General features: G+C 39.8%; 1 protein-coding gene across 2 annotated transcripts in view; it reads right to left on the bottom strand.

Annotated features, from left to right (window-relative positions):
- The window catches only part of ADAMTS5 (ADAM metallopeptidase with thrombospondin type 1 motif 5), a 66,968-nt gene that overhangs the window by 15,730 nt on the left and 26,215 nt on the right, over window positions 1-25,023 (bottom strand). The window contains exons 4-8 of one of the 2 annotated variants that reach the window (XM_047795129.1): window positions 14,822-15,105; window positions 12,973-13,156; window positions 12,163-12,338; window positions 9,874-10,049; window positions 107-3,741 (exon numbers count right to left, since the gene is read on the bottom strand). In XM_047795129.1, coding sequence (XP_047651085.1) covers window positions 3,174-3,741; window positions 9,874-10,049; window positions 12,163-12,338; window positions 12,973-13,156; window positions 14,822-15,105 — 1,388 coding nt within the window. In that variant the 3' untranslated portion in view covers window positions 107-3,173. Of the gene's footprint in view, window positions 1-106; window positions 3,742-9,873; window positions 10,050-12,162; window positions 12,339-12,972; window positions 13,157-14,821; window positions 15,106-25,023 lie in introns of those variants that run through there. The other variant, XM_047795137.1, reaches the window with a different exon arrangement.

The raw sequence follows: 25,023 nt of genomic DNA on the forward strand, positions 1-25,023 counted from the left end.
TTTCCTTAGAAAGGAAAATGAGAGTATCAGAATAAGAGTACATGAGAAACATATACACGTTTCACACAGAAAGCTTTCTGTAAAAAAAAAAATACAAAAGCAACCAGTGCCGTATATTATGTAAACTCACAAAGTGTACTTTATACACAAACATGAAGCATAAATTAAAAAGTAGGACAACAGCAAAACACTTTAAATATAGAAGAATTTGCACATAGTTTTGTTAAATAAGAATAAATAAATTTATCACACAAATTTTCACATACCAGTTGCAAAAACAATAAATTACTTTTTTTTTTCAGTGCTGCAACTTTTTTGTTTGCTTGTGATTAATCCCTTCATTCTCAATGCACTAAAACTGTTTCCACAGGAAGGCAGAGGAAGTCGAATTCGTTGAATAAATTAAAACAATGTCCTTGAACTTAATAACAAGGGGGGGGGACTTCAATTGACATTTTCTATTCTAGAAGAAATACATGCTATTTTTTTCCAGCTCCCTTTGTAGCTAATGAAACTTAACCTGGAGTATTTAGTTTTGTGAATTAGATTAGATTCTTACTAACCTGAGCATTCAAACTCTTTTTTTTTTTTTTTTGGAGGACATAGTCCCTAGGATCCTGAAGCCTAGGTTCTTCTTTCAAGATGTAACTATGGAAAGTAAAAGGCATATCCAGCTTGAAACTGGACTAAATTATTTTGCATTATAGAGGATTTTTCCTTTGCTCATCATTCTCTATGTCTACCAAACACTCCATTTCTCTGAATTTCAGTTTCCAGTCTATATATTTTCTCAGGAATTTAGACAAACATTCCTTTGTCACTCTGTCGATATCCATACAAAAAACCCAAAACCAAACAACAAAAAACAAAAAAAAAAAACCCAAAAAAACTCCTTCAAAACATGGAATAGTGGTTTATTAGTTTTAAGCTCTCTAAGATTGTTCTCATGAGAAGTGTAAAACTTCATTATTTGGGGAAAAATGCATCATTGATAAATCATATTAAAAATCTGTGAATACAATATGGAGAAGCAGAGTAGAAAACAATCATCTTTGCTTTTCAATTATTTTTAATGTTGCTGTCAATATAACCACAAAAGATAAAAAAAAATTGTCATAGTTAAATTACTTGATTCAAGTTATTTTATATATTGGGAAAAGTAAACTTTCTATTAATTCTCTCTGCATGGTCAAATGGCTGATGTGATTTTTATTATTACTATTTTTTTTTTTCTGACAGGTATGAATAGCTTTGCTCTCTGTCCCTGATAGCCAGTGACCTCCATCAAATGGAGGTTACCAGTCTTGTATAGGCCTCCTTTCTCTAATTGGTAATTTATTAAGGAAAAAAGGACCACATCTAAAGCAAAGTCAGCCTATGAAAATTCAAAGGAAAATGGATAGTTTTGTAAAACAATTATTTGTTTTACCAAATTATTCTTTAAGAAAATACTTAAAACAGTGAGACATCCATTCCCTTGGTCTACTGAAATGAATGTGCTATACCACAAGATCAATTACATAATCCTTTTATATTAAAAATATCTAATAATAAAAATAAACTCTCATGAGCTTAAGGAAACTCAAACAATAATAGTTCCTTAATATCCTTATATGCAAATCTTTAAAAATAGGCACATTTGGTATGGTTATTATAAAATTTTATAAAAACAAATAACTTTGTGATATTTCACAAAGAAAAAGAAATACCAGTGAAATGAATCATCTTAGATTTTCTGAGCTAAGGGGTAGAGGGATTCAGTTTACTGTCTATGAGATTTTTGCGCAGAGAACTATGCAAACTCACCACTTACCTAGACAGGCTACAGAAATAAAAGCAAACTTTGCAAAAATCATCACATTTCTTCACCCAAACACTTACTGGTACAACCACATGCATTCTAATTGTGAAAAATCTTAAGTACAGTATCAGTATACTCTGATTTAAAAAAAAAATGCAAGGAATTATTGCCTATGGTGTGGAAACAGTCTTATTACTACCAACCTTTTTTTTTTTTTTTTTCCTGCACTAGCCATGTTAATGATAACCACTTTTAGATGTGGCTAACTCCAAGTGATCTTTAAACTAAGTCAACAAGAAGTACAAAACACTGTAGGTCCTATGGAACCCCTGAACACAACAAACAAACAAGCGAAAACAAAGTATGTGTTAAAGGCTTGCTGGTAAGAGGTATACCAGTGTTGAAGGTGATAGAAAACTCTTTGCTGTGTGTTCTGTATGCACATTACAGGCTGTGAGATATCAGATGGGAGCCATGGAAAGAGAAAGCAGCTATGAAAATATAACTTGAAAATATGGTAAAGCATGTTTCTTTTTTCCTTTTAAATTCCGGTGGAAGGAAACGAATTTTTATACTCTTGAATACTAATAACATACACACACACAAACACTACTTCTATCTCCTAATTATGCATTGATTTGTTTGGCTGCCTGAAAAAATACAGGCAGTCAAATGTTTAAATACATGGACCCCTGCATATAGTTAAATGACTAAATACACTGAGATCCTTTTCCTTTTCAGAATTTCTCAGAAGATGCTTGCTGTCAAAAGGGTTTTTGACGAAAATGTGATCTCCTGTAGTCTGAATGTATACTAAATCTTTTTAAAACAGCAGCAAGTTCTTAATTTCCAGTAAAACATCCACAGCTCTTTCTGGAAACTAGAAGGAGTTGAAATAGCTGCAGACCTACTTTGGTCAAACACTTTTTTATAGAAATATATATATATATATTTAATAGAATTGAGTGATATAAAGTGACATACCAAGGAAGAATGTATTTACAAACAGTAAAAATAAACTACTGTGTCATATGCATGAAAATGATTACGATGCCTTTGAAGACATTCTATAAGAGGTAGGTGACAAGGGGAAGACTGCTCTGCCATCTTCAGATGTCCCCTGATTCTACATTCATCAGTGTGGCTACACTCTTGTAGACCCAGGGGTGTTCACTAACGCCCAAGTTTTTCGGTATTCCAAGGTCACACATCTTCATTTGGTTGCTGAGGGCAGATTCTGCCCATCATCGGATTCCCGTTGATAATGACACTGAAGTGTGACTTGTGTGTGCTTGAGGTTGACCTCTTGATCGCCATGACTCCATCAGTGATGAACCATCCAGTTACCTCTGCAGAAGGTCATAACCACAGGCTAACATTTCTTTAGCAAGCATTGCTTAAATGCGGAAGGTCTCTGAGAGAGAAGACATCCCTTCGCTAACTTCCGGTTTCCATCCTGGCACTGCACCGTCCTGGTGTGCCAGCCCGTGTCACAGGTTCTAGAACAGGCGAGCCAAGGGCCAGTCACCCACTGCACCTCTGCAGTGTGTGATCCCACTTTATTGCTGCCCTGGCTGGTGACCGAGTTTACTTTTGGAGTGGACTTCTTGGGAACGAAAAAACTGTAACGGACATCTAATGCTTTAGTTGGGTCTGTTGCAAGAATCTGCACAATCAGAATTTCCTTCGTGGCCGCGTAGCCCATCCCATGCAAGAAGTCATCCCTGTGGCTCCAACCGCTGTAGTTCATGACTGTTCCATTGAGGTCAATGATGGTTTCCGAAGTGGAGATCATGTACTTTCCATTGATAAGGTACTCACCATTTTTCTTCTTCAGGGCTAAGTAGGCAGTGAACCTAGTCTGGTCTTTGGTTTTGAACTGTCGGACTTTTATGTGAGTTGCCCCCTCAGGGATCCTTACAACGTCAGTGTAACCCTTACTGGAAGCAGGAATGCACGCAGGGGAGAGAGAGAAAGAGGAGGAAGGAAAAATAAGCACACTTAACAAATGAATAAACAAACAAAAATTTTCTACAAGTCTCACCTTAATACAAAGTTTTAATGTATTAAAAGATGAGTTTAAAATTGGCTTCTTGGAGTTCCCCTCATGGCGCAGCGGAAATGAATCCGATTAGGAACCATGAGGTTGCAGTTCAATTCCCGGCCTCGCTCACTGCGTTAAGGATCTGGCATTGCCCTGAGCTGTGGTGTAGATCGCAGATGTGGCTGAGATCTGATGTTGCTGTGGCTGTGGCATGGGCTGCAGTTGTGTGTAGCTCCGATTGGACCCCTCACCTGGGAACTTCCATATGCCGTGAGCGTGGCCATAAAAAAAAAAATAAATAAATAAATAAATAAAGGCTTCAAAAATTAATTTTCTTTTTCCCCTTTTTTGGACCCCTGTGGCATATGGAAGTTCCTGGGACAGGGATCCAATCCCATCTGAGCAGAGGAGCTATGACAAAGGCTACAGCTGCAGCAACCCTGGATTTTGAACCCACGGTACCGGGGGCTGGGGAATCAAACCAGCACCTCCACAGAGACAATCTGGATCATTAACCCACTGTGCCATAGCAGATACTTCCAAAACTTGATTTTTTTTTAACAAAATAAAATTACAGTTAGACTATCATAGTCTATACATTTTTATTATGATGTTTAAAATTAGGGTGTTAGCAACCTGCCTTTGTTTTAAAAATTTATACCACCTTTAAAGATTTACACAAAAATCACACATTCTTATCTAATTGTACCATCTTTACAAAGCTACTCAATGTTCTTTCTGGCATAAAATGGGATACACATAAACACAAACCGACAGTAATCTAACCTCAATTACTCTCATAGAATTCTTTAAATTAATAATTCTCAACGTTGTTTGCATGTGGGGATCTTTTAAAAATTCCAAAGCCTACAAATTTAAATCTTTCAAAAATTCCAAAGCCTCAACATTGTTTGCATGTGGGGATCTTTTAAAAATTCCAAAGCCTACAAATTTAAATTCTCAACATTGTTTGCACGTGGGGATCTTTTAAAAATTCCAAAGCCAGGGCAGATAAAGCTGCATCTTCCAGATGGGTCATAGGCATCTCTGCTTTGAGTTCCTCACATTGTTTTAATGTGCAGACTAGTTGGGAAACCGTGGATTTCATTATTTGTTGGACTAGAGACACAGAAGAGGCTCTGATTCCATTTCTACTAAAACTCTGGATTTCCTGGGGCAGGGCAGACAATGAAACATAAAATTAAACTGGGTAACCAGAGCTTACTAATTTCATCAAAAGAGAAAAAAATAATTTTTTTTTGGTCTTTTCTAGGGCCGAACCCACAGTATATGGAGGTTCCCAGGCTAGGGGTCGAATTGGAGCTGTAGCTGCTGGCCTACACCAGAGCCACAGCAACGCAGGATCCAAGCCGCGTCTGCAACCTACACCACAGCTCACAGCAACGCCGGATCCTTAACCCACTGAGCAAGGCAGGGGATCGAACTGGCAACCTCATGGTTCCTAGTCGGATTCGTTAACCACTGAGCCATGATGGGAACTCCTGAAAAAAATAAATCATTAATGACTTAGCAAATTTCTCCAAGTGCTTAGGGTCTGCCAAGCGTTAGGACTGACTGAGTGAGACATTACATGAGCAACAAATGAGGTAGATTTCTAGTGATCCACCATCTATCTGCTCAAGAATATAGGCAGGCTTATAAATATCTCTGATACCCATAAACTTGCAGAAATCACTAGGATGGAAATGTTGATTAAGCACCCAGGGACTATACCAGTGATAAAGAGTCATCTTTGGGCAAAATCTTTGCCGGTATAAGTAATATCATAGTAAGATCCCCATATGTTTTACTTTCCTACTTATATAACTAGAAACAAATCCCTTGCTTGTTCAGTTTGACTGATGTGTGTGAAGTTTAATTATCTGCTTTCAAATTCTTATTTGAGTTTAGAGGTTAGGGGGTAACTGATTCATATACTGAAAATCCAAGTGTATTTCTCCTGCTCAAGCATTTCCTCTGAATTGGAGAGAAGGCTTATCTCCAGGGAGGGCCCCTTTCTATTGGGCATCTGATCAACAGTGACAACCAGACAGGTGTCAGAGCTTCCTACTGTGTTAGAGAGAAGATGCAATGTGATAATGTTGCTTATCTATTCAATCTGATTCATTGTCTTTATTTTTGAAATACATTTTGGATTAGATTATGTCACAGGACATTTTTTTTGAAATATCTAATATCGAGAGAGGAGATGTTTCTACCATGGCTTCAAGATAGATGAATGGGTTAAGAAGATGCGATACATATATACAAAGGAACATTACTCAGCTGTAAAAAGGAGCAAAATAATGCCATTCACAGCAACATGGATGAACCTAGATTCTCATACTAAGTGAAGTCAAGAAAAGAAAGAAAAATACCATATGATATCACTTATATGTGGAACCTAAAATGTGGCACAAATGAACCCATCTACAAAATAGAAACAGACTCATAGGCATAGAGAATAGACTAGTGGTTGCCAAGGGGGAGGTGGAGGGAGTGGGATGGATGGGGAGTTTGGGGTTAGTAGATGCAAAATATTACATTTAGAATGGATAAGCAATGAGGTCCTACCGTACAGAACAGGGAACTATAACCAATCGCTTGAGGTAGAACATAATGGAAGACAGTATGAGAGAAAGAATGTATATCTAAATATCTATATCCATATGTCTATATGTATGACTGGGTCACTATGCGGTAAAGCAGAAGTTGACACAACACTATAAATCAATTATACGTAAAATCAAATCAAATCAAATAAGAACAAAGCAGGAGAAAACATTCCATCTGACCTGAAAAACCTGCAAAGTGGAGCCGTATTAAAGTACTTGCAAGTGTTTACTCCAGGGCGTATCAGTGGCAACGCCAGGCCTCTCCACTCCTATTTTGTGCTCTTTTGACCAAGTCCCCATGCATGAGCACCAGAATCAGCGGGAATGGTCAACACCGCACGGGTCTTCAAGTTGAGCTCCCCAAGGCACTGGGAAGGATGAAAACTAGTGTGCCAATTTCTTGGGGCTTGAACAAAACAGAATTCCCTTGGCACTCTGTATTCATTTTCTTTGCACCCTGCTTGGTACCATTTAAACGTTGGACATTGACCAGCTTCCTTGGCTACTGTGAACAAATGCAGCTGTTTTCATCTATCTATGAAGGATGAAATGTGGCTTGTGGGGCAAGGGAATCTTCTTTGGTTCAGGGCTATCTCTACCGTATAAGAACACTAGCTGTCGTGAAGGAATGCATTCATCCACACATACTAACCGTGCTGCCACAGAGGTGACATTCTAGTGAGGCCCCCCAAACAAAATATGCCACAATATCTACTGATGAGAGCTGTGAAGAAACAGGGCAGACACAGTGAGATGGAGGAGTGAACAGGACGGGGGAGAGATCCTCCTCTTCATTTAGGGAAGTCACAGCCTAAGGGGGGCAGAGGGTGACATTTAACAGACATCTAAAGGAATTCTAGAGGAAGCATTGCTTATTCATTTGTGAAAAAATGTTCCAGGCAGAATAAAACCTGAACATGCCCAGCTTGCTGTGTTTGAGGAGCTTCGGAAAGTTGGGAGGCCAGTGTGTTAGAGCAGAGCAAGGAAAGGGGACTCAGAGCAGGGCAATGGCCAAATCTTGCAGCCTCTCATTGGTTACAAACAGTCTTGGACCCTGACTCTGGGTGAAATGAAAGCCACTGGAGGGCAATGAGCCGAGGGACGCCAAGGTCTGACTTAGGTAATAAAGTGATGGCTCTGTCTGCTTTGTGAAGGAGAGACTGTGAGGGGCAAGGGGGCTAGGGGGACAGCTGTTGGATTGGTCCAGGCTAGAGACGATGACATCTGGACTGGGGGTGGCAGTGCTCATGGTGGTGAGGGGCCACCACATTCTCAACATGTGTTGGAAGTAGGACTGAACAGGATTTGCAGATTTGTGAGAGAAAATTAGGTGTGAAAGATGACTTCAAAGTTTTGTTTGAGGCAGTAAAAGCCCTTTACTGACACGAAGAAAATTGTAGGAGGAAAGAATGAAACTTAAGGTCCTATTTGGGAAGACATTTGAACTTAATGAAGTATTTTAATATACATTATCTCATTGGATCCTCACTGCAAAAAGAATTTGCAAGGTAATTACTATTATTTGCATTCCACTCACAAGGATTCTAAGAGCAAAAATGTTAAGTGACTCTTCAAAGATCACATGGCTAGGGAATTACTGAGCCAGAACTTAACTGCAAAAGTTCCAGCTCCAAGATTAATGTTCTCTTTTCTTAACCACACTAAGTCAAGGTAAGTTATTCGGGATAGTCAAAGAGGTCATTTGTACCACATATTCTAATCTTTTAGTCGAGTCAATTTTCAAACAGTGCTGTTGCACACCACTTGTTGATCATGAATTTCTCCATCTTTTCATGGGATGGCAAATATGCAGATATTTGTTCTAAATACAGAGAACTTAAAATGCGAAATTTTGCATTATAAAAAGTGGCTTATGAGTTGATGGAGGAAGACAACATAGCATATAGTACACAAGGTAGTATTTTAAAAAATATTTTAAAAAAATTTTCTCATATGGTTCCTGAATTTCTTTCCCTTCTTTACTTTTTTGCTTATTTTTTTTTCCTTTTTTACAAATGGCCTGTGTATCCTGTTGCTATGACCTAAGCCATAGCCTCTGCTCTGGCATTCATCAGCCATATGAAATCGGGTAACTCAAACTTTCAGAGTCTTGGTGCCCTCGTTTGTAAAGCAAAAGGTTAGTCATGATGATTTCTTGCACTGCTGAAAAATATTAAAATACAGGATATAACTGGACTTGCAGGGGTATTGACCTAGATGGCCCAACACATTTAGGTGATTAATTATTATATCACTAGCAAATAGGATTGGTACTGAATAGAATTAGTAATTCTGTTAATTCAGAATAAATTCTCTAGCCAGACACTTCAAAAATATATCAAAGATCATTTCTAGTTTTTACATTGACATGGCATGCAATTGCTTCAATAAATCCTTATTGTTGACTTGGTCTCCAGTGAAAGACAGCATAGCATATACATCAGGAATACAGGTGCACTTGACCGATACAACTCAGCCTAAGAGTATTCTGGTGAAGAGGAATAAAAATCCTGTACTCCAACAGGCTCTTGCTGACTCAGACATCCTTGCTGATAGTATAACATTTTAGACCAAACATTGGTACTTTATAAACCTACCTGTTTATTTATTTATTTATTTATTTATTGCTTAGCGGCATATGAAGGTTCCCAGGCTAGGGGTTGAATCAGAGCTGCAGCTCCCAGCCTACACCACAACCACAGCAATGCAGGATCCAAGCTGTGTCTGCAACCTACACCACAGTTCAGGGCAACACTGGGCCCTTAACCCACTGAGGGAGGCCAGTTGAACCTGAGTCCTCATGGATGCTAGTCAGGTTCGTTACCACTGAGCCACGATGGAACTCCTAAGCCTACATATTTAAAGCAAGAGTGTCATCAAGGACCATGAGAGGAAGCAGGAAACAGACATTACTCATTAGAGAGCAGATGTAAACCAGTTCCCTTGAAAACAGGCTTGCCATCTACAACCCTGCAGGTGACTTAGAATTTGCGATGAGAAATGTTTTTTCAAGGAAGATTACAGCCTGGTAAGAATTTATTTGTACAATAAAGTGGTGGGAAGATGGAAACCAGCCATCCTTTCCTGAATTATGCTTCAGGAATAACAGAGCTGCAAGATATTGTGACAATGGAATGCCATCGACTTTTCCTTTTTCACACTCTGCAAAAGCTAGACCCCATGGCCATGGCCATCACACTCCAGAGGTGCCAAGAGTTTGCAGCTGGCATCCAGAGCTTTCTTCACATCCTCTCCTTCCCTTCTCCTCTCCTTCCCTTTTCGTATTCTTCCAGTGTACCTAGGGCCAGGCTAGATCTCCTCCCACAGATGTAACCCCAGTCTTCCTTTATCAATTTTGCAAGAGGGTAAAGCTTTGTTCAGGTCCTATCAGGGCCATCATTCTCTCATGTTACCTTTTTTTATTGAAGGTCCCAACGACCTTTGTGCAGCTGGAGTTGTCTCCTCCACACACTCCACACTTATCATACTGCAGCTTGGAGCCAATGATGCCATCACAGCCTGTCCGCACGCACTTCCCCCGGACACAGACAGAATTACTGTACGGCCTGCATTCCGTTCCATCAGTCACCTGAAGAGCGAGAAACACATTAGCAGTAGGAAATAGTTGGTCTTGTGTATCTGGTTTCTTTGATTAAATAGCAAGTTCTTTTTTTTTTTTTTAAGTTTTACTGAAGTATAGTGGATTTACAGTGCTTCGATAATTTCTGCTGTATATAGCAAAGTGATTCAGTTATAGAGACACACATCAATTTTTTTTTCAGATTCTTTTCCCATATAGATGATCACAGAATATTGGATAAAGTTCCCTGTGGTATATAACAGGTCCCCACTGGCCCATAAGTCCATGTATGATTCTAATTTGGGAACTTTAAATTTGATGGGGATAGGTAGGACATTGCAGAAAGAAAAAAGAACTGGGATAAATCTAGGTTATGCCCTTTTCTCTTGGCCTTAATTCCAAACGTGTTAGCAGACCAAGGTCCTCAGCTCCATTTCTGCATACGGAATATGTTCTTGTGGTATAGTTTTGCCTTTTTATTGGCAGAAACCATCTTTCACTTAGTGTGTGGGACTTGGGACTATCTAATTTGTGTCAAGAGCAGAAGACAAGCAGGCTCAAGAATGAAGATATTTTTCTTGGGTGCATAATTGTTACTGCAGTAATAAAATGGAAAATCTATACTGGACAGTCACAACCTCCAAACAGTTGGAAAGCACTCCCTATTGTGTTGAATTGCGAGATGCTGAAATAGAGATAATTTAGTATAAACATAGACGTCGAGGAACTCAGAGAAAAGTCCTTACTGGAAGAGACTGAATATTTTCGAATAAAAGATTTAGCATATATTTAATAAGCTAGTTATAAAATAGTATGTATATGTATATGTATGTATATGTATAATTATTTTTTAAATAATTATAATTATTTAAAAATCAGGGAGTTCCAGCTGTGGCTCAGCAGGTTACGAGCCAGACTAGTATCCATGAGGATGCGGATTTGATCCCTGGTGCGTGTGATTATATGAAACAATATATAGTCATATGTATACACATACATAGTTTATATATGTATATATACAAAACTCATTCTTTTTTTAAGGGCCACGGCATATGGAGGTTCCCAGGCTAGGTGTCTAATCGGAGATACATCTGCCAGACTACGCCACAGGCTCAGCGATGCAGGATCCGAGTTGTGTCTGTGACCTACACCCCAGTTCACGGCAATGCTGGATCCTTAACCCAGTGAGCAAGGCCAGGGATCAGAACCTGAAACCTCATGGTTCCTAGTCGGATTCGTTTCTGCTGTGCCATGACGGAAACTCCCCAAAACTCTTTTTATATATGTGTGAGAGCATGTCGGGGTGTGTGTGTGTGTGTGTGTGTGTAAACTAAGGTAGGATATTTCTTCAAGAGCTTAATAGCTCTCTAGATTATATTTTCAGATAATACTTTTGTTTTTCTCTATAATATTTTTAAATGAAAATGTATTATTTTGCAATAAAAAGGTAAAATATTTTAAAAGTTACATAACTTGGACATAAGCTTGTTTTTGAATAATATCTTATAAAATCTGAAGGCGAGTTACAGGTGTGGTTTTTAGATAGCACCTACTTGCAAATTAGATAAACAGTATTTTAAACTGCTGCGTAATGTTGATTGTGCGACATGAAACATCAAAAATTTAGAAAATGCTCTTCTATGGAAAATAAAGGATAATTTCACATGCATATATTATAATGTAGCTAGAGGAACACTGACTCATATTAAAGGTGCAAGATTGTTAAAAGTCTAGTCAGTGATGATCTTGAAATCTATCTTCAGGAATCACCAAAGGGAGTTCTTCAGTAAACAACAGGAAAATAGAAAGCTTTCTTGCCTTATAGTTCCCTTTGGCAATATACCTAGGAAATACTCCTTTGAAGTTAAGGCCACATCTCACCTTCCCTGACAGAGCTACACTTTTTAAAAATAGCTTTTAAAACATTAACTTGTCTGTTTACAAAATCGTTTTGATTCATTGCAGAAAGTTTGAAAATATAGAACTGATAGAGGTGAAAATAAAACCTTCCAAAATCTAGCCACTCCCCAAATAATGACTGTTTACATTTGTTATGTGCAGGCTCCGTTCTACCAAATAATTTCCACCAAAGACACCTACTGTTTCTGGTCAGTGCAGTTACCTTTGGTGAAAACACCACATAGTAGCCGGTGCCCTTAGCCCTGCAGGTCAGTTTGCACACGTCTGCCGGCAGGACACCTGCGTATTTGGGAACCCATTCCACAAATGTTTTGACTCCTTTTGCATCCGACTGATATCCATTTTTGGCTTCACACTGCTCATGACGAAAAGATTTACCTAAAAACAAACACGTCCATTATTACTCTATCTGTTCTGAAACTTAGATACATTCTTACTTAAATACTTCATGGGATAGTGCTGACTTTTGGGTTTTTTTGCTGTCTCTTTACACACCAGTACCGAAGAATTTTTATCTACACGCAGAGTAATGTAGATACGTTACTTTTTTTCTACTCCCGAATATTCAGTTGTTTGTAATTGTAATTATTTAAAAATCAGGGAGTTCCAGCTGTGGCTCAGCAGGTTACGAGCCAGACTAGTATCCATGAGGATGCGGATTTGATCCCTGGCCTCGCTCTGCGGGTTAAGGATCCTGCTTTGCTGTGAGCTGTGGTGTGGGTTGAAGACTCAGCTTGGATTCCACGTTGTTATGGCTGTGGCATAGGCCGGCAGCTGTCGCTCCAATTCGACCCCTAGCCTGGGAACTTCTATATGCCACAGGGGCAGCCCTAAAAAACAACAACAAACAAACAAACAAAAAATCACCCATGGATTTGTTATCAATTTGCACGCTGGTGGAACTGTGCAGTACAAGATTAATAGGCTATTTCTCCAGCCTCTTCTATTTGTTACTACTGGAATACAAATGACACCTGACACAGGATGGTGGCTGACATGGGGAGCAGCGTACCATTAGCCGGGCAGGGCGTGACACTGCAGGAGCGGTAGATGGCTCTCTTCCCTGTGCAGTAGCGGCCACTGTTTCTGGGGGCCGGGTTATTGCAGTGGCGATAGGCAAACTGTACTCCTCCTCCACATGAGCGAGAACACTGGCCCCAGGACCCCCAAGACCCCCAGTTGCCATGGCTTGATGTCTAAAACAGGACATAAAAGAGATTTTAACTCAGAAGGGAGGAAAACATGTAAAATGTACATTTGGAGGTTGCCTGCATTCAATGAGTCAGTGGTAACATTATCACAGATACAAATTTTCATTGACTGTAACATAGTCACAGCTATAGAATGCTCTGGAATTGCAATGCCATTCCAATTCTCAACAATTCACCTTTCCTCCCACCCCTCCTCCGGCCAGCCCTAGGGGGTCTAAACACTTCACCCGAAATACTGAGCACACTGCAGACTCTCGGTTTCTTTGGACCTTCTGATACTGTGCATTTCTGTTACTAATCGTGGTACCACAATTCACACTGTGTCCGCCCTGATCTTGCATCTTTAATGAACAGTGTGATGCTACAGGATTTGCCATGGTGCCAGGCTTCAGCTGATGGAGGTTATATCTTTTCTTCCTCTCTGTCCCTGAAGTTCTATAATCCCTATGTTGACATCACACATACCATCTGTGACAGACCCTCTGCCATGGGCATAAATGTACGTGACCTGGGCTTGGCTGCATTACATCCCCTAGGGAGGAAATGGACAGATGCTGACATGCACCCAATCCCTGCACCCACACCACAGGCAGTGAGGAGTCCTGTTACGACATCCCAGGTCTACTGGAAACACTGCAGCAGGAAGCTGAGAGACACCAAGAGGAAGATACCAGAAACTCCTTTGCCAAGGGAATTCCTGAAGAACTTCCCCTGGCTGCCTGTGTCAGGGTATCTGAGAGGCTTGGTCTTGAAAGTCTTGAAAGGCATGGGTAATGCGCATGTGGCAACACTCTTCTAGGGACTTTGAGAATGTGAATGAGAGGGAACAAAGTCTGTGCTTGGACCCTGACAATGAAGGTGGCAGTTGCTGGCCTTAAACTGGACCAAGTGCATAGGGAGTAAGGCGATGTCTCTCTGGAGCTGGGTGGAACTACTTTAGTCCCCAGAGTTAGATTAACTTCTCTGAGGGGAAAACCATGACCATAGGAGCTCACCAAGTGTGTATGATGACCATGTGTCAGCTCTGCTGCTATTTCCTTGATGAATTGAAATAAATGTATTCCCTGGGGTTCCCCTTGTGGCTGAGCGGGTTAAGAACCCAACTCGTATCTGTGAGGATGTGGGTTTGATTCCTGGCCTCGCTGGATGGGTTAAGGCTCAGGCATTGCTGGAAGCTGTGGCTTAGGTCACAGATGGGCTCAGATCCAGTGTTGCTGTGGCTGTGGCACAGGACTGGCAGCTGCAGCTCGGATGTCACTCCTAGTCTGGGAACTTCCATATGCTGTAGGTGGAGCCCTAAAAAGAAGAAAAAAAAAAAACAGTTTCCTAAAAAAAAAAAAAAAAAATGTAGCCCATAACTTTACTAAGAGCTTGAAAGTAAACTCCCACATGATGATTTGGGGTGACTTGTGGTCTCAGTTACACAGAATCTCTCTATACGTATTTGCTACAGGACATAACCTGAGATCTGCATTTTCTCCAGTAAGAGGATGGCTCCTGTGGGTAGAGGAGGAAGCTGTAAATAGATCCCGCCAAGAAAAATATTTGAACTAGGAAATAATGCCTTCTGGTGACAGTCCCCCACACATGTCCCAGGAATGTACATCAGGCCTTGGGTCCCAGGCATCGCGTGACAAGAAAATCGCTTACCGAATAATATTTTTTCTTGGTTTTGTCCACACACTTGCCCTGCAGGCAGATCCTGCCTTTCCCACATGGCGTCCCCTCCACAGCTGGCAGCTTCTTGGTCAGACACACCATCTGGCCCTGGCGCACCACAGCGCACCAGAGGCGGGCGCAGACGTCCATGCCTGGGCACACGGAGTATTCGGGCCCGAAGGTCAGGTTGCATTGCTGGCTGGCATCGTAGGTCTGTCCCGGGAGTTCCTCGGGGCCGAGGATCTGCTTGCGTGGGAGGTCTAGCAAACAGTTACCTGAAAGAATAACCAAGCGTGACCACCATTCTGTGTTTCTGTTTCAAACCTCTAAAAGTTCGCATCTGAAAAAGCAAGACTCTGGCTGGTGCTGAGGCCTCTGCAGATCTTCAGCATGAGGCTCTGGGAGAGGGGCTCTGTGAGGGGATGAGGCTGGGCACCTCTGGGAGCTCGCTGCCAGCACATGCCAGGACTTCCCAAGAAAGGTGAGCTCTGAGATGTCGATAATGATGGCAGTGGTTTGATTAAATGACATTATTTTGTAAGAATTAGTTGTGAACGTAGCCGAGGGACTCAAAAGAAATTGGGATGGATGGATCTAGAGGTAATAAGATAGTGGGTATAATAATAATAACAACAACAACAATAATAATAAAATAATAGATGTTTAGAACTTTGAGAGAGTTTGTCCTTGCACCCTTTCTATATCTTTCCTCACTTCCAACCACCCATTCTTACTTCTTCTTCATGCATCCATCCATGTCCCCTTTCCATTAATAACACAAATAATAAACAAGGATGCCTCATTCATTCGCTCTTGCACCTGCTTAACAAGCATTTGTTTAGCTCCTCCAATGTCCTAGCAGACATACTGGATATTAGGAATACAGAAAAATGACTCAGATACCCCCTCAAGATCTCTCCTAAATAAACTGAAGGAAACAGTAAAGTCTTTGTCTTTAACTGGAAAAACTTTAATAAAGAGCTTTCAAGCATTGCAAAATAAAGGAGCAGTGAAGAAAGAAAGAAAACATCTTTGATAACTTGGGACTAGGTGCATTTTTTTTTACCCTTCAGCTCCTTTTTCTCCCTTTTGTGTCAGTTAGTGAATGCAGTTGTCATTTATTGTGTCTTTGGAGTGTATTTGCCACTACCAATTTGGTCCCCTTAGTACACAGTGATGTGGGGATTACCAAGGGGGTAGGGGATCAATAGAACCTGACACATGGACAATGCAAATTCAGAAGCTGAAATGTGCCTCACCTTCCCCCCAAAACTCCCCTAAGAATCCCTGCAAGTGAGTTAACGCCCTTAATTTCCTCTCATCATGTAGGAACTTGCATATTGCTCATCATTTCCAGGATCTTCGTTTACTTGATTTTAGCATTTACGTGCTGATTATTAACAATACTAAAAATAATTAATATTCATTATAGACTTCTACTATCTTCAGTTCTTAAAATATATTAGCTTAATCCATCGTCATGAGTACGCTATGAAGCAGATTCTTTTATGTTCTTAATTTCGTAGATAAGGAAACTGAGGCATATAAAGACAGATCACTTACCCAAGGTCCCAAAGCTGTTAGAGTTTTATGCTCAGCATCTGCCCTCCTCATCATATACCCTCTTGCCTCTGCTTAGCATGTGGAGAGATTTCTTATTTTATTGTTAAAGGACAGGCATGTGTAAGGATCCTTTAAATGGAAGCCAGCCTGCCTAATGGTAGAAACACCCGGTCCAAAGTCTAATTCTGGCAAAACACTAAATGGCTGAGTGTTCTTGGCCAAGTTAGTTAACCTCTCCCTAATTTATTTTCAAGATCTATGAAATGTTTCTCTTCTCACTGTGACACTGTAAGGGTAAAATTAGCCCACCGAGATATAAGGGGTCACCAAAAAAAATGTATATATATATATGAAACAATCATAGTTGGTACAATGCCTAAGATATTTAACAACATTTTAGATGTATTTGCATTACTCTTTTTACTCAGCAGAAGAAAACCATGTTTAAATCCTACTTTCCACTGAGAAATGGAATATTCAGCACATTTTCAGGGTACTGCAAGTGTTTTTACAATGACACTCAAGTTTCTTCCAAGCGAATACCTTAAAATTTGTCAATCTGTGATGGAGGCATTACATGAAAATGAATAAAGAGTAAAGTTCCTATTTACTTTCTGAGCCAGAATGTTTGAAGAGGTAGAGCTTCTTAAGGCAAGCCAGAAAAAGCATTAAAAATAAGTATCCAGGAGTTCCCGTCTTGGGGCAGTGGTTAACGAATCCGACTAGGAACCATGAGGTTGCGGGTTCGGTCCCTGCCCTTGCTCAGTGGGTTAACGATCCGGCGTTGCCGTGAGCTGTGGTGTAGGTTGCAGATGTGGCTCGGATCCTGCGTTGCTGTGGCTCTGGCGTAGGCCGGTGGCTACAGCTCCGATTCGACCCCTAGCCTGGGAACTTCCATATGCCGCGGGAGCAGCCCAAAGAAATAGCAAAAAGAAAAAAAAAAAAAAGAAAAAAAAGAAAAAATAAGTATCCAGCCAAAGAGAACTTGGAGAGACAAACATCAAGTTAAAAGAAAAAACCTCAACATCAAGTCAACAGGAAGGAGTGATAGTACAAGCTCCCTAAGCTTTGTTTGCAAGATAAAGTGAGATGAGGCCCTTTCGGAACTCCAGGAAAAGCATTATCTTCCCTGCTACAGGAAAAAGAGCCTTGCATAAACCAGGGGATGCTTAGCAGATGGCTGATGGTAGAAGACTGTCAACAGATCTCTGAGGCAGCAAGAAAGCTTGCCAGTTCTTCAATAGTGCTGCTTGAAAAAACTTTTTCTTTTTTTTTAAATTTTATTTTACCGAAAAGCACAGACTGTAAGACTGGGTCCTAGGTCTTAGGTGGGAAAATGTTAACGTGTGTGTGTGGGGGGGTGTCTGTGGCATGGATTGACTTTCTTTCTCTCAAGCCAAAGTAACCCACCACCTCTCCATGGACACTCGGTCCTTGACAACTTTTTACCTCCCTAGCAGACATGCATGAAAAGAAATTTATGATGCCAGTTGAAATCAGCTTCCAATAAGGAGGCTTCAAGAGGTGAATCTTCTTTATGAAGGTCAATACTAAAGCATACGTGTTAAAAATGAAGAACACATTCGCTGTGTTATTTAAAACAAAACGAAAAGATATCTTAGCTCTATCGTTTTCTCTTAGAGGTCATTTGGAAATGGCCTTTTCTTGCTTAACATAAAATGATCTCTTTCAGATGTGCCTTCATTTATTACTGTAAAGTCCTCAACATTGGGATGGGTTGCTGCTTTAGTTTCTACTAACCCTGATATATACAGGGTATTGATTTCATCTGTACATTGAATTAGGTCTTCTTGCCATAAAACAGGTGCAGACGTCACTACCAAATGGCGGATTTGTGCCAGGGTATGACAATAAAAAAATCAATATAGAGCCCGATTCTGAATCTCACCGTATGAAATAGTTACCATCTGAGCAATGGTGGATTGGATATACATTTTCCATCTTTAAAAATGTGTGCAATTTGGGAGAAGATGGCAGAAGAAACTGATCAATCTTTTAGTGTCATTTATTTTGACCTCTAAAACCATCCAATCTATTGCTGACTCTTCTCAATCTGTTTTATTTTTATTCTCCACTACTTCTTCAGATATTTCTAAATTTGCCTTTAGCCTGAAATCTTAATCTGGTTTTGCTGCTGATGTTTTGTCTGCTCTGTTCCACAAAATTGCAAAGTTCTTTTTCCTTTTCTTTCCCCCTTTTTCTCTCCCTCTCTCCTTTCCTTCCTTCTCAGCTTATTAACATTTTGTGTGTGTAATGGAGAGCTTCTAAAAGAAAGACAACAGAAAGGTGTGAACATCACATATTTGTTTTTTACTATCCATGTTAAGTCAAATGCTAAGAATAAGGTGAAAAAAATTAAAAGTAGGACCCAGTGATATGGACAAATAAAGGAGAGGTTGCGGAAATCTCTCCATGGCTACAAAGTACAATTAAGAGCGATGGAAGGTATGTCATGCTTCCAGAAAATGCAGCAGAAAAACCCTTGTTTTTTTTTTTTTTTTCTATTTGACTTCTAGCACTGTTTGTCTTTCATATTAAGGATTAATGAAAATGATCAGATTAAGGTTCATTGTTTTTTTCGGTCTTTTAACCCCTCCCCCTATTTCGAGCACTGTACTTATTTCTGTTTTCTCTTTCTTTTCAATACACACACATAAAATTAAGCATTGGCCCAAATATCCAAGGTCTAGGAGAAATCAATTAATATTCCTAACGAAACTCATTCAAAGAAGCCTTCCAACAAAGCACACTCTCTCCTTTCACATCCTATCATCATCTGTGTGGTCCCACACCTCTTCTTTTAGGTCTGTATTTGAATGTCTAAGTCCAGAAGAAATACTGACGCGTTATGGGATCAGCGATAGATAAATTCACATGGGCGGTGACAAAGACATAGACAATGTTACCGACCAAAGTAATTCAAGAGACATTTGTGTACCCGTAAGAAGCAAAGGTGCTCTGTTTAGCAGATGTCATGCCAAGGGAATTAGATGAAAAATTCTCCGTGTTGGGAGATCCTGTCGTGGTGTAGCAGAAACGAATCTGACTAGGAACCATAAGGGTGCGGGTTCGATCCCTGGCCTTGCTCAATGGGTGAAGGGTCCCGAGTTGCCATGAGCGGTGGTGTTGGTCGCAGTGCAGCTCGGATCATGCGTTGCTGTGGCTGTGCTGTAGGCCGGCAGCTGTAGCTCAGATTGGACCCCTAGCCTGGGAACCTCCATACGCTGTGGATGAGACCCATAAAAGCAAAAAAAAAAAAAAATTCTCCTTGTTAAAAGATGAGGCATATTTTTTTTAAACATACAGGTTTTTGCTGTGGGACTTAAAATACATGTCTTACTTGCAGACTCTGTGAAAGAAAGTATTTATTGTGAATATCAAGAGAATACCATGATGGTTGTAAATTAACTATATGTACCTCAAAAAAAAAAAAATATGGGGCACAGCCAATAAATAAATAAATAAATAAATGAGAGAGAGACTACTCTATTGGGTTTTGAATTTTATGAGCACACCCTTAAAAACTGAATAAGATCATATTGCTATCTCTACTGTCTCCACTTACAAAAATTTCAGAGAATGGATTTTCTCATACCATTTTATCTCTAAAGTTTTGCATTCAATACATGGCTGGACACTCGGTTCTTTAAGTAGGCTAGCAGTTAATTTTTAAAGCTCTCCATAGATTTTCCTTAGCAGCCTCTGTCTTGGAGGTTCTTGAGCTGTGTCTCCTTAGGCAGTGGCCCTTCTTATCACTGGGCACGGTGGACTCAGGGATCCCGCAGACACTACTATTGTTTTTGGCTTCGAGATTAAGCATTTGAGAAAGGAAATTTAAAAAGTTGCTTTTGCCGTGCACTTTCTCTGCCAGCGCTTACCTTTATTTTTGAGGATCATACGCCTAGCCAGCTTGCCTAGAGCTAACTTGTATAAACACTGCAGAATGTCTACAAGTATCTTGGCCAGGCTGGGGTGAGGGGGTGGGGGTGGGGGTGCCCCGCCCACATAAGACAGGGCTTCTTCTTTTCTGAATCACTAATCTGCAGGCACAGCTATTTCAGAGAATGCACACTGACTTTTCAACCATAACCTAGCGGCTACATATTTCTTGCTGGAACTTAATCAGGAAACACTCAATATTAATAAATTTAAATTTGGCAGTAGCAGAGGGCTACGAACGTCCAGCTACTTCTGGCTAATCATTTTAAAAACAAACGAAATGATTTGAATTTAATTGTACTCTAAGACCTCCTTTCTCCAGCACTGCTGGAGGTGGGAAGGAGGCAGATGAGCTAGTCTGTAAATGGATTTTCGAAGTAATGGACTCTTTGGGTACTACCTGAAAATTGTAGACATTTTGTGAGACTATCTACTTTAAAACAGCAATTGCGGGAGTACCTGCAATGACTCAGTGGTAACAAACCCGACTAGTATCCATGAAGATGCGAGTTCAATCCCTGCATCAATCGGTGGGTTAAGGATCCAGGGTTGCTGTGAGCTGTGATGTAGGTCACAGACGTGGCTCAGACCCTGCGTTGCGGTGACTATGGTGTAGGCCAGTGGCTACAGCTCTGATTCAAACCTTAGCCTAGGAACTTCCATAGGCTGCAGCAGTGGCCCTAAAATGACAAAAATCAAAACAAAGAAACAAAAAACCCCAGCAATTGCTTTGGCACCTTTTAATATTAGTGTCCTAATTTAATCTTCCTAAGTAACTGAAAATCACTTCTTTTTTGAGTTATCAACTATTGCAATTGCTGAAACATAGATACCTTGAGGGTTCACGATGCTGTAAAAGGCTTCTTGACTTTCTGGAAAATGGAGCCAGACCACTACGCTTTTACTGTTTTAGGGCTACTTTTCACAGATATTCTAATGTCAAACAATTTTACTTCTCGCTCTGAGCTTACCTGTCTGCAGTGCCTTACTCACCAAAATAACCATTTTATTGCTTAAATTATTAGTGGCCCAGAAAATTAGAACAGAAAATTCTGCTAACTATGAATGAATGAGGAGTTTCCACTGCAGCACAGTGGTTTAATCATCCTGCATGTTGTCTCTGTGAAGATGTGGGTTCAATCCCTGGCCTGGCACAGTGGGTTAAGTATCTGGAGTTGCTGTAGCTGTGGCATAAGTTGCAGCGCTGGCTGGGACTTGATCCCTAGGCTGGGAACTTCTATATGCCTCATATGCTTCTATATGCCAAAACAAACAAACAAACAAACAAACAAACAAACAAACAAACAAAAGGATAAATGAATGGGCTCTGCTTGAAAGTGTGAATGGCTCTCTACTAATAAAATGAAAGAGTCTTATGATTTGGAATCATGATAGCAGCTTAGTCATTTAACAAAGACATAATATTTGCTTGCTTTTTTTGTTTTTCCATCATCTTGGGCTTTGTCTCCTTGGTTCTCTTCAAAGCTCTGAAGTTGAAATGTCAAAACCACCATCATCTCAAAAATTCCTTTGACTGGTTCTTATCTTTCCACACTTTAACTTTAACTGACTTAGGTCAGTTTTTGGTTGCCATCTAAAAGTTATTTAATTATTAAGTTCAAGTTTAAATGGTGGTGCTACAGAGTATTACTGTTTCAGTTCTATATCTGTGCATGCTGTTTTAAAATAAACATAACTGAGCTTTGCCACTGTGTCATAGCCACAGTGCCTTTCTTAGATGCCCACCATTGTGAAATTACTTTAACCCTAGGCTACTAATAAAATTGAATATTTTTGAGGGGGCGGTGGTTAAAACCCAAGACTGCCTAATCAACACATTCAAAATTGAGAGAGTCTAGGCTGGATAAAATGAAAGAATGATTACGAGAATTTCCTGTTCAATAAATGTATTTATTTATTGAATATAAACAAATAGGTTTACGAGAACTTCCTGTTCAATAAATGTATTTATTTATTGAATATAAACAAATAGGTGGAGAATTCAGGTAAGGTTTCCTCAGTGTAGATGAATAAGATCTCTTTCTCTCTCTCTCTCTCTTTTTTTTTTTTTTTTTTTTTTAACCACTGCACTTGTGGCATATGGAAGTTCCTGAGCTAGAGGTCAAATTGCAGCCGCATCTGAGATCTATGCCTCAACCTGCGGCAACCCTGAATCCTTAACCCACTGAGCAAGGCCAGGAATCGAACCCGCATCCTCACAGAGACTATGTTGTGTTCTTAACTTGCTGAGCCACAAAAGGAACTCCAGTAAGATTTATTTCTAATAAAGTATGGTCTTGGTTGTTATCTACCATGAAATCCTTTGGAAAAGACACAGGGAGATGTACAAAATTTGCTGTAAAATTTAAAAAAAGCAGAGTATCAGACTCTTTTAACTACAGAAATAATGTTTAAAAAAAATGAAAACAAGACTGGAAGCATCTTTACTGCATGGAAAGTAAAATCATGAATTCCACAAACATGAAATAAATGAATCATTCCAGGAATATGGCAGTAAGGAACAAAATTCTGCACAGCATTGTAATTAGGTGACCTAATACTTATACAGGAAAAAAAGTTGGTCCCATTTTAGCCATAAGTATTTGCTGCCTTAGCAACTAAATCCATTCATTTAATGATTCAAAGTTTAGCTCAACTTTTTGGACTGTGTAGTGTGTGATTTTGAAATAAAATATTAATGTTATTCCACTTTCAGAAAATTTGAAAAAGTAAGTAAAAGTAATGTGAAGAGTGGAAACTAAGATTCCACCCAAGAGGAACGTTATGAGATATGGACTTGATCAAGGTAGACAGGCAGATGATTAGGAAACATTTATTTCAGGACTTTATCAGCATTCAACGAGCATTTTAAGTTGAGTTAAACAGAAAAATACCATCGTATTATTAGTCTAAAGGAAAAACCTGATATATTTATTCTTGATATCATTTCTAAATCTAGCAAAAAATAATATTTACTTTAGGTTGAGGGAAAGTTTTAGAGGAAGATGGGTGTGGATTGTTTTCAGGAATAAGAAATTTAAGCAGTAGCTAAAGTACTGCCAGATCAATGATTAACATAGCAAAAATCAGTTAACGACATTTGGCTATAAAATATCAAAGAATTTCTTTCTGTCTGAAAATAATTGAATTTCTTCCTTCCTTCCTTTCATTCTCTCTTTCTTTTTTTGGGGGGGGAGGGGGCTGTATCCGCAGCATATGGAAGTTCCCAGGCAAGGGGTCAAATTGGAGTTACAGCTGCCGGCCTATGCCACAGCCACAGCAATGCCAGATCTGAGGTGTGTCTTGCAACTTACACCACAGCTTATGGCAATGCTGGATCCTTTAACCCACTGAGCAGGGCCAGGGATTGAACCCCATGTCCTCATGTATACTAGCTGGCTTCCTTTCCACTGAGCCACAATGGGAACTCCCAGAATTGAATTTCTTAATTGTTTTGTGATTATGCAGCCAAAGTTCAAGAAGGCCAGCTCACAAAGAAATTACAAAAATACCAAGCCATAAAGTTGGTGGAGTTAGGAAAGAACAGTTATCACAGATTGTCTTTATCCAACTTTGAACCGTACATCATGAAATAACTTCAGGGATAATTATCATAATCAAGAATTTCTCTCATATTCACCTCAACCACCAGCTTTAGAAAGAGACAAATTTGAAGAAAAAAAAAAAATGACAGTATGTCCATTCCTGCAATATGAGAAATTTGAACTCTGTGGTGATTGATGATCTATTCCTACTCAAATGCATCTATTCTCCTACGTTTCTAGATTGTAAGGTTACAAGGAAAGCAAGGAAATTAGCAACAGCTTGTTTCAAAGATTACTCAAGGGTCAAAATTTATTACTTTTAAAAACTGTGACTTCCTTAGTATTTTTATATAATTACAGCACTAATCCTAGATTTACAGAACTTCATAAAGTCTGCTGTGCTCCTGAACTGTATTTAGAGGATAAAGCCAAAGATTTTCGTTCGAAGTTCTTAAACAGTTTGCTCACCATTCAGATTGATTTTCTATTTCTGTTTGGCAGTTTTGATTCCACTTTCAGGAAAACCTGCTGTCAGGATAAAAACCGAATCTTTCCGGGTGAATGCAAGTCTAAAGGACTTCCTTTCCTGACATTTTTTTTTTGTCTTTCTGTCTTTTCTAGGGTTTCACTCACAGCATGTGAAGGTTCCCAGGTTAGGAGTTTAATCAGAGCTGTAGTCACCGGCCTATCCAGAGCCACAGCAATGTGGGATCCAAGCCACATCTGTGATCTACACCACAGCTCACGGCAAGGCTGGATCCTTAAGCCACTGAGCAAGGCCAGGGATCGAACCGGCAACCTCATGGTTCCTAGTCGGATTCGTTAACCACTGAGCCATGACGGCAACTCCCCTTTCCTGACTTTTTGTGGCCATAAAGAGAATCTGACAGAATCGTCACCTACATTTTAACTACACCCCCATAATAAGCATGTAACAAATAATTCTGAGAGTCATATTCATAGTAGGGAAACAAGATATCTGCCAAAGTTCTCACAGGAAGCTAGTGGTGAAAGAGGGAATAAAAGCCAGGCTTTCAGGGCACTAGCTAGGCATTCTGTGTGGTCTCCCACCCTGCTTTGCTTTGAACTTTGCAATTCAAAAGCAAAAATACCATAGCTATAATG

Source organism: Phacochoerus africanus, chromosome 1, assembly GCF_016906955.1.
Source record: "Phacochoerus africanus isolate WHEZ1 chromosome 1, ROS_Pafr_v1, whole genome shotgun sequence".
Taxonomy (NCBI): domain Eukaryota; kingdom Metazoa; phylum Chordata; class Mammalia; order Artiodactyla; family Suidae; genus Phacochoerus; species Phacochoerus africanus.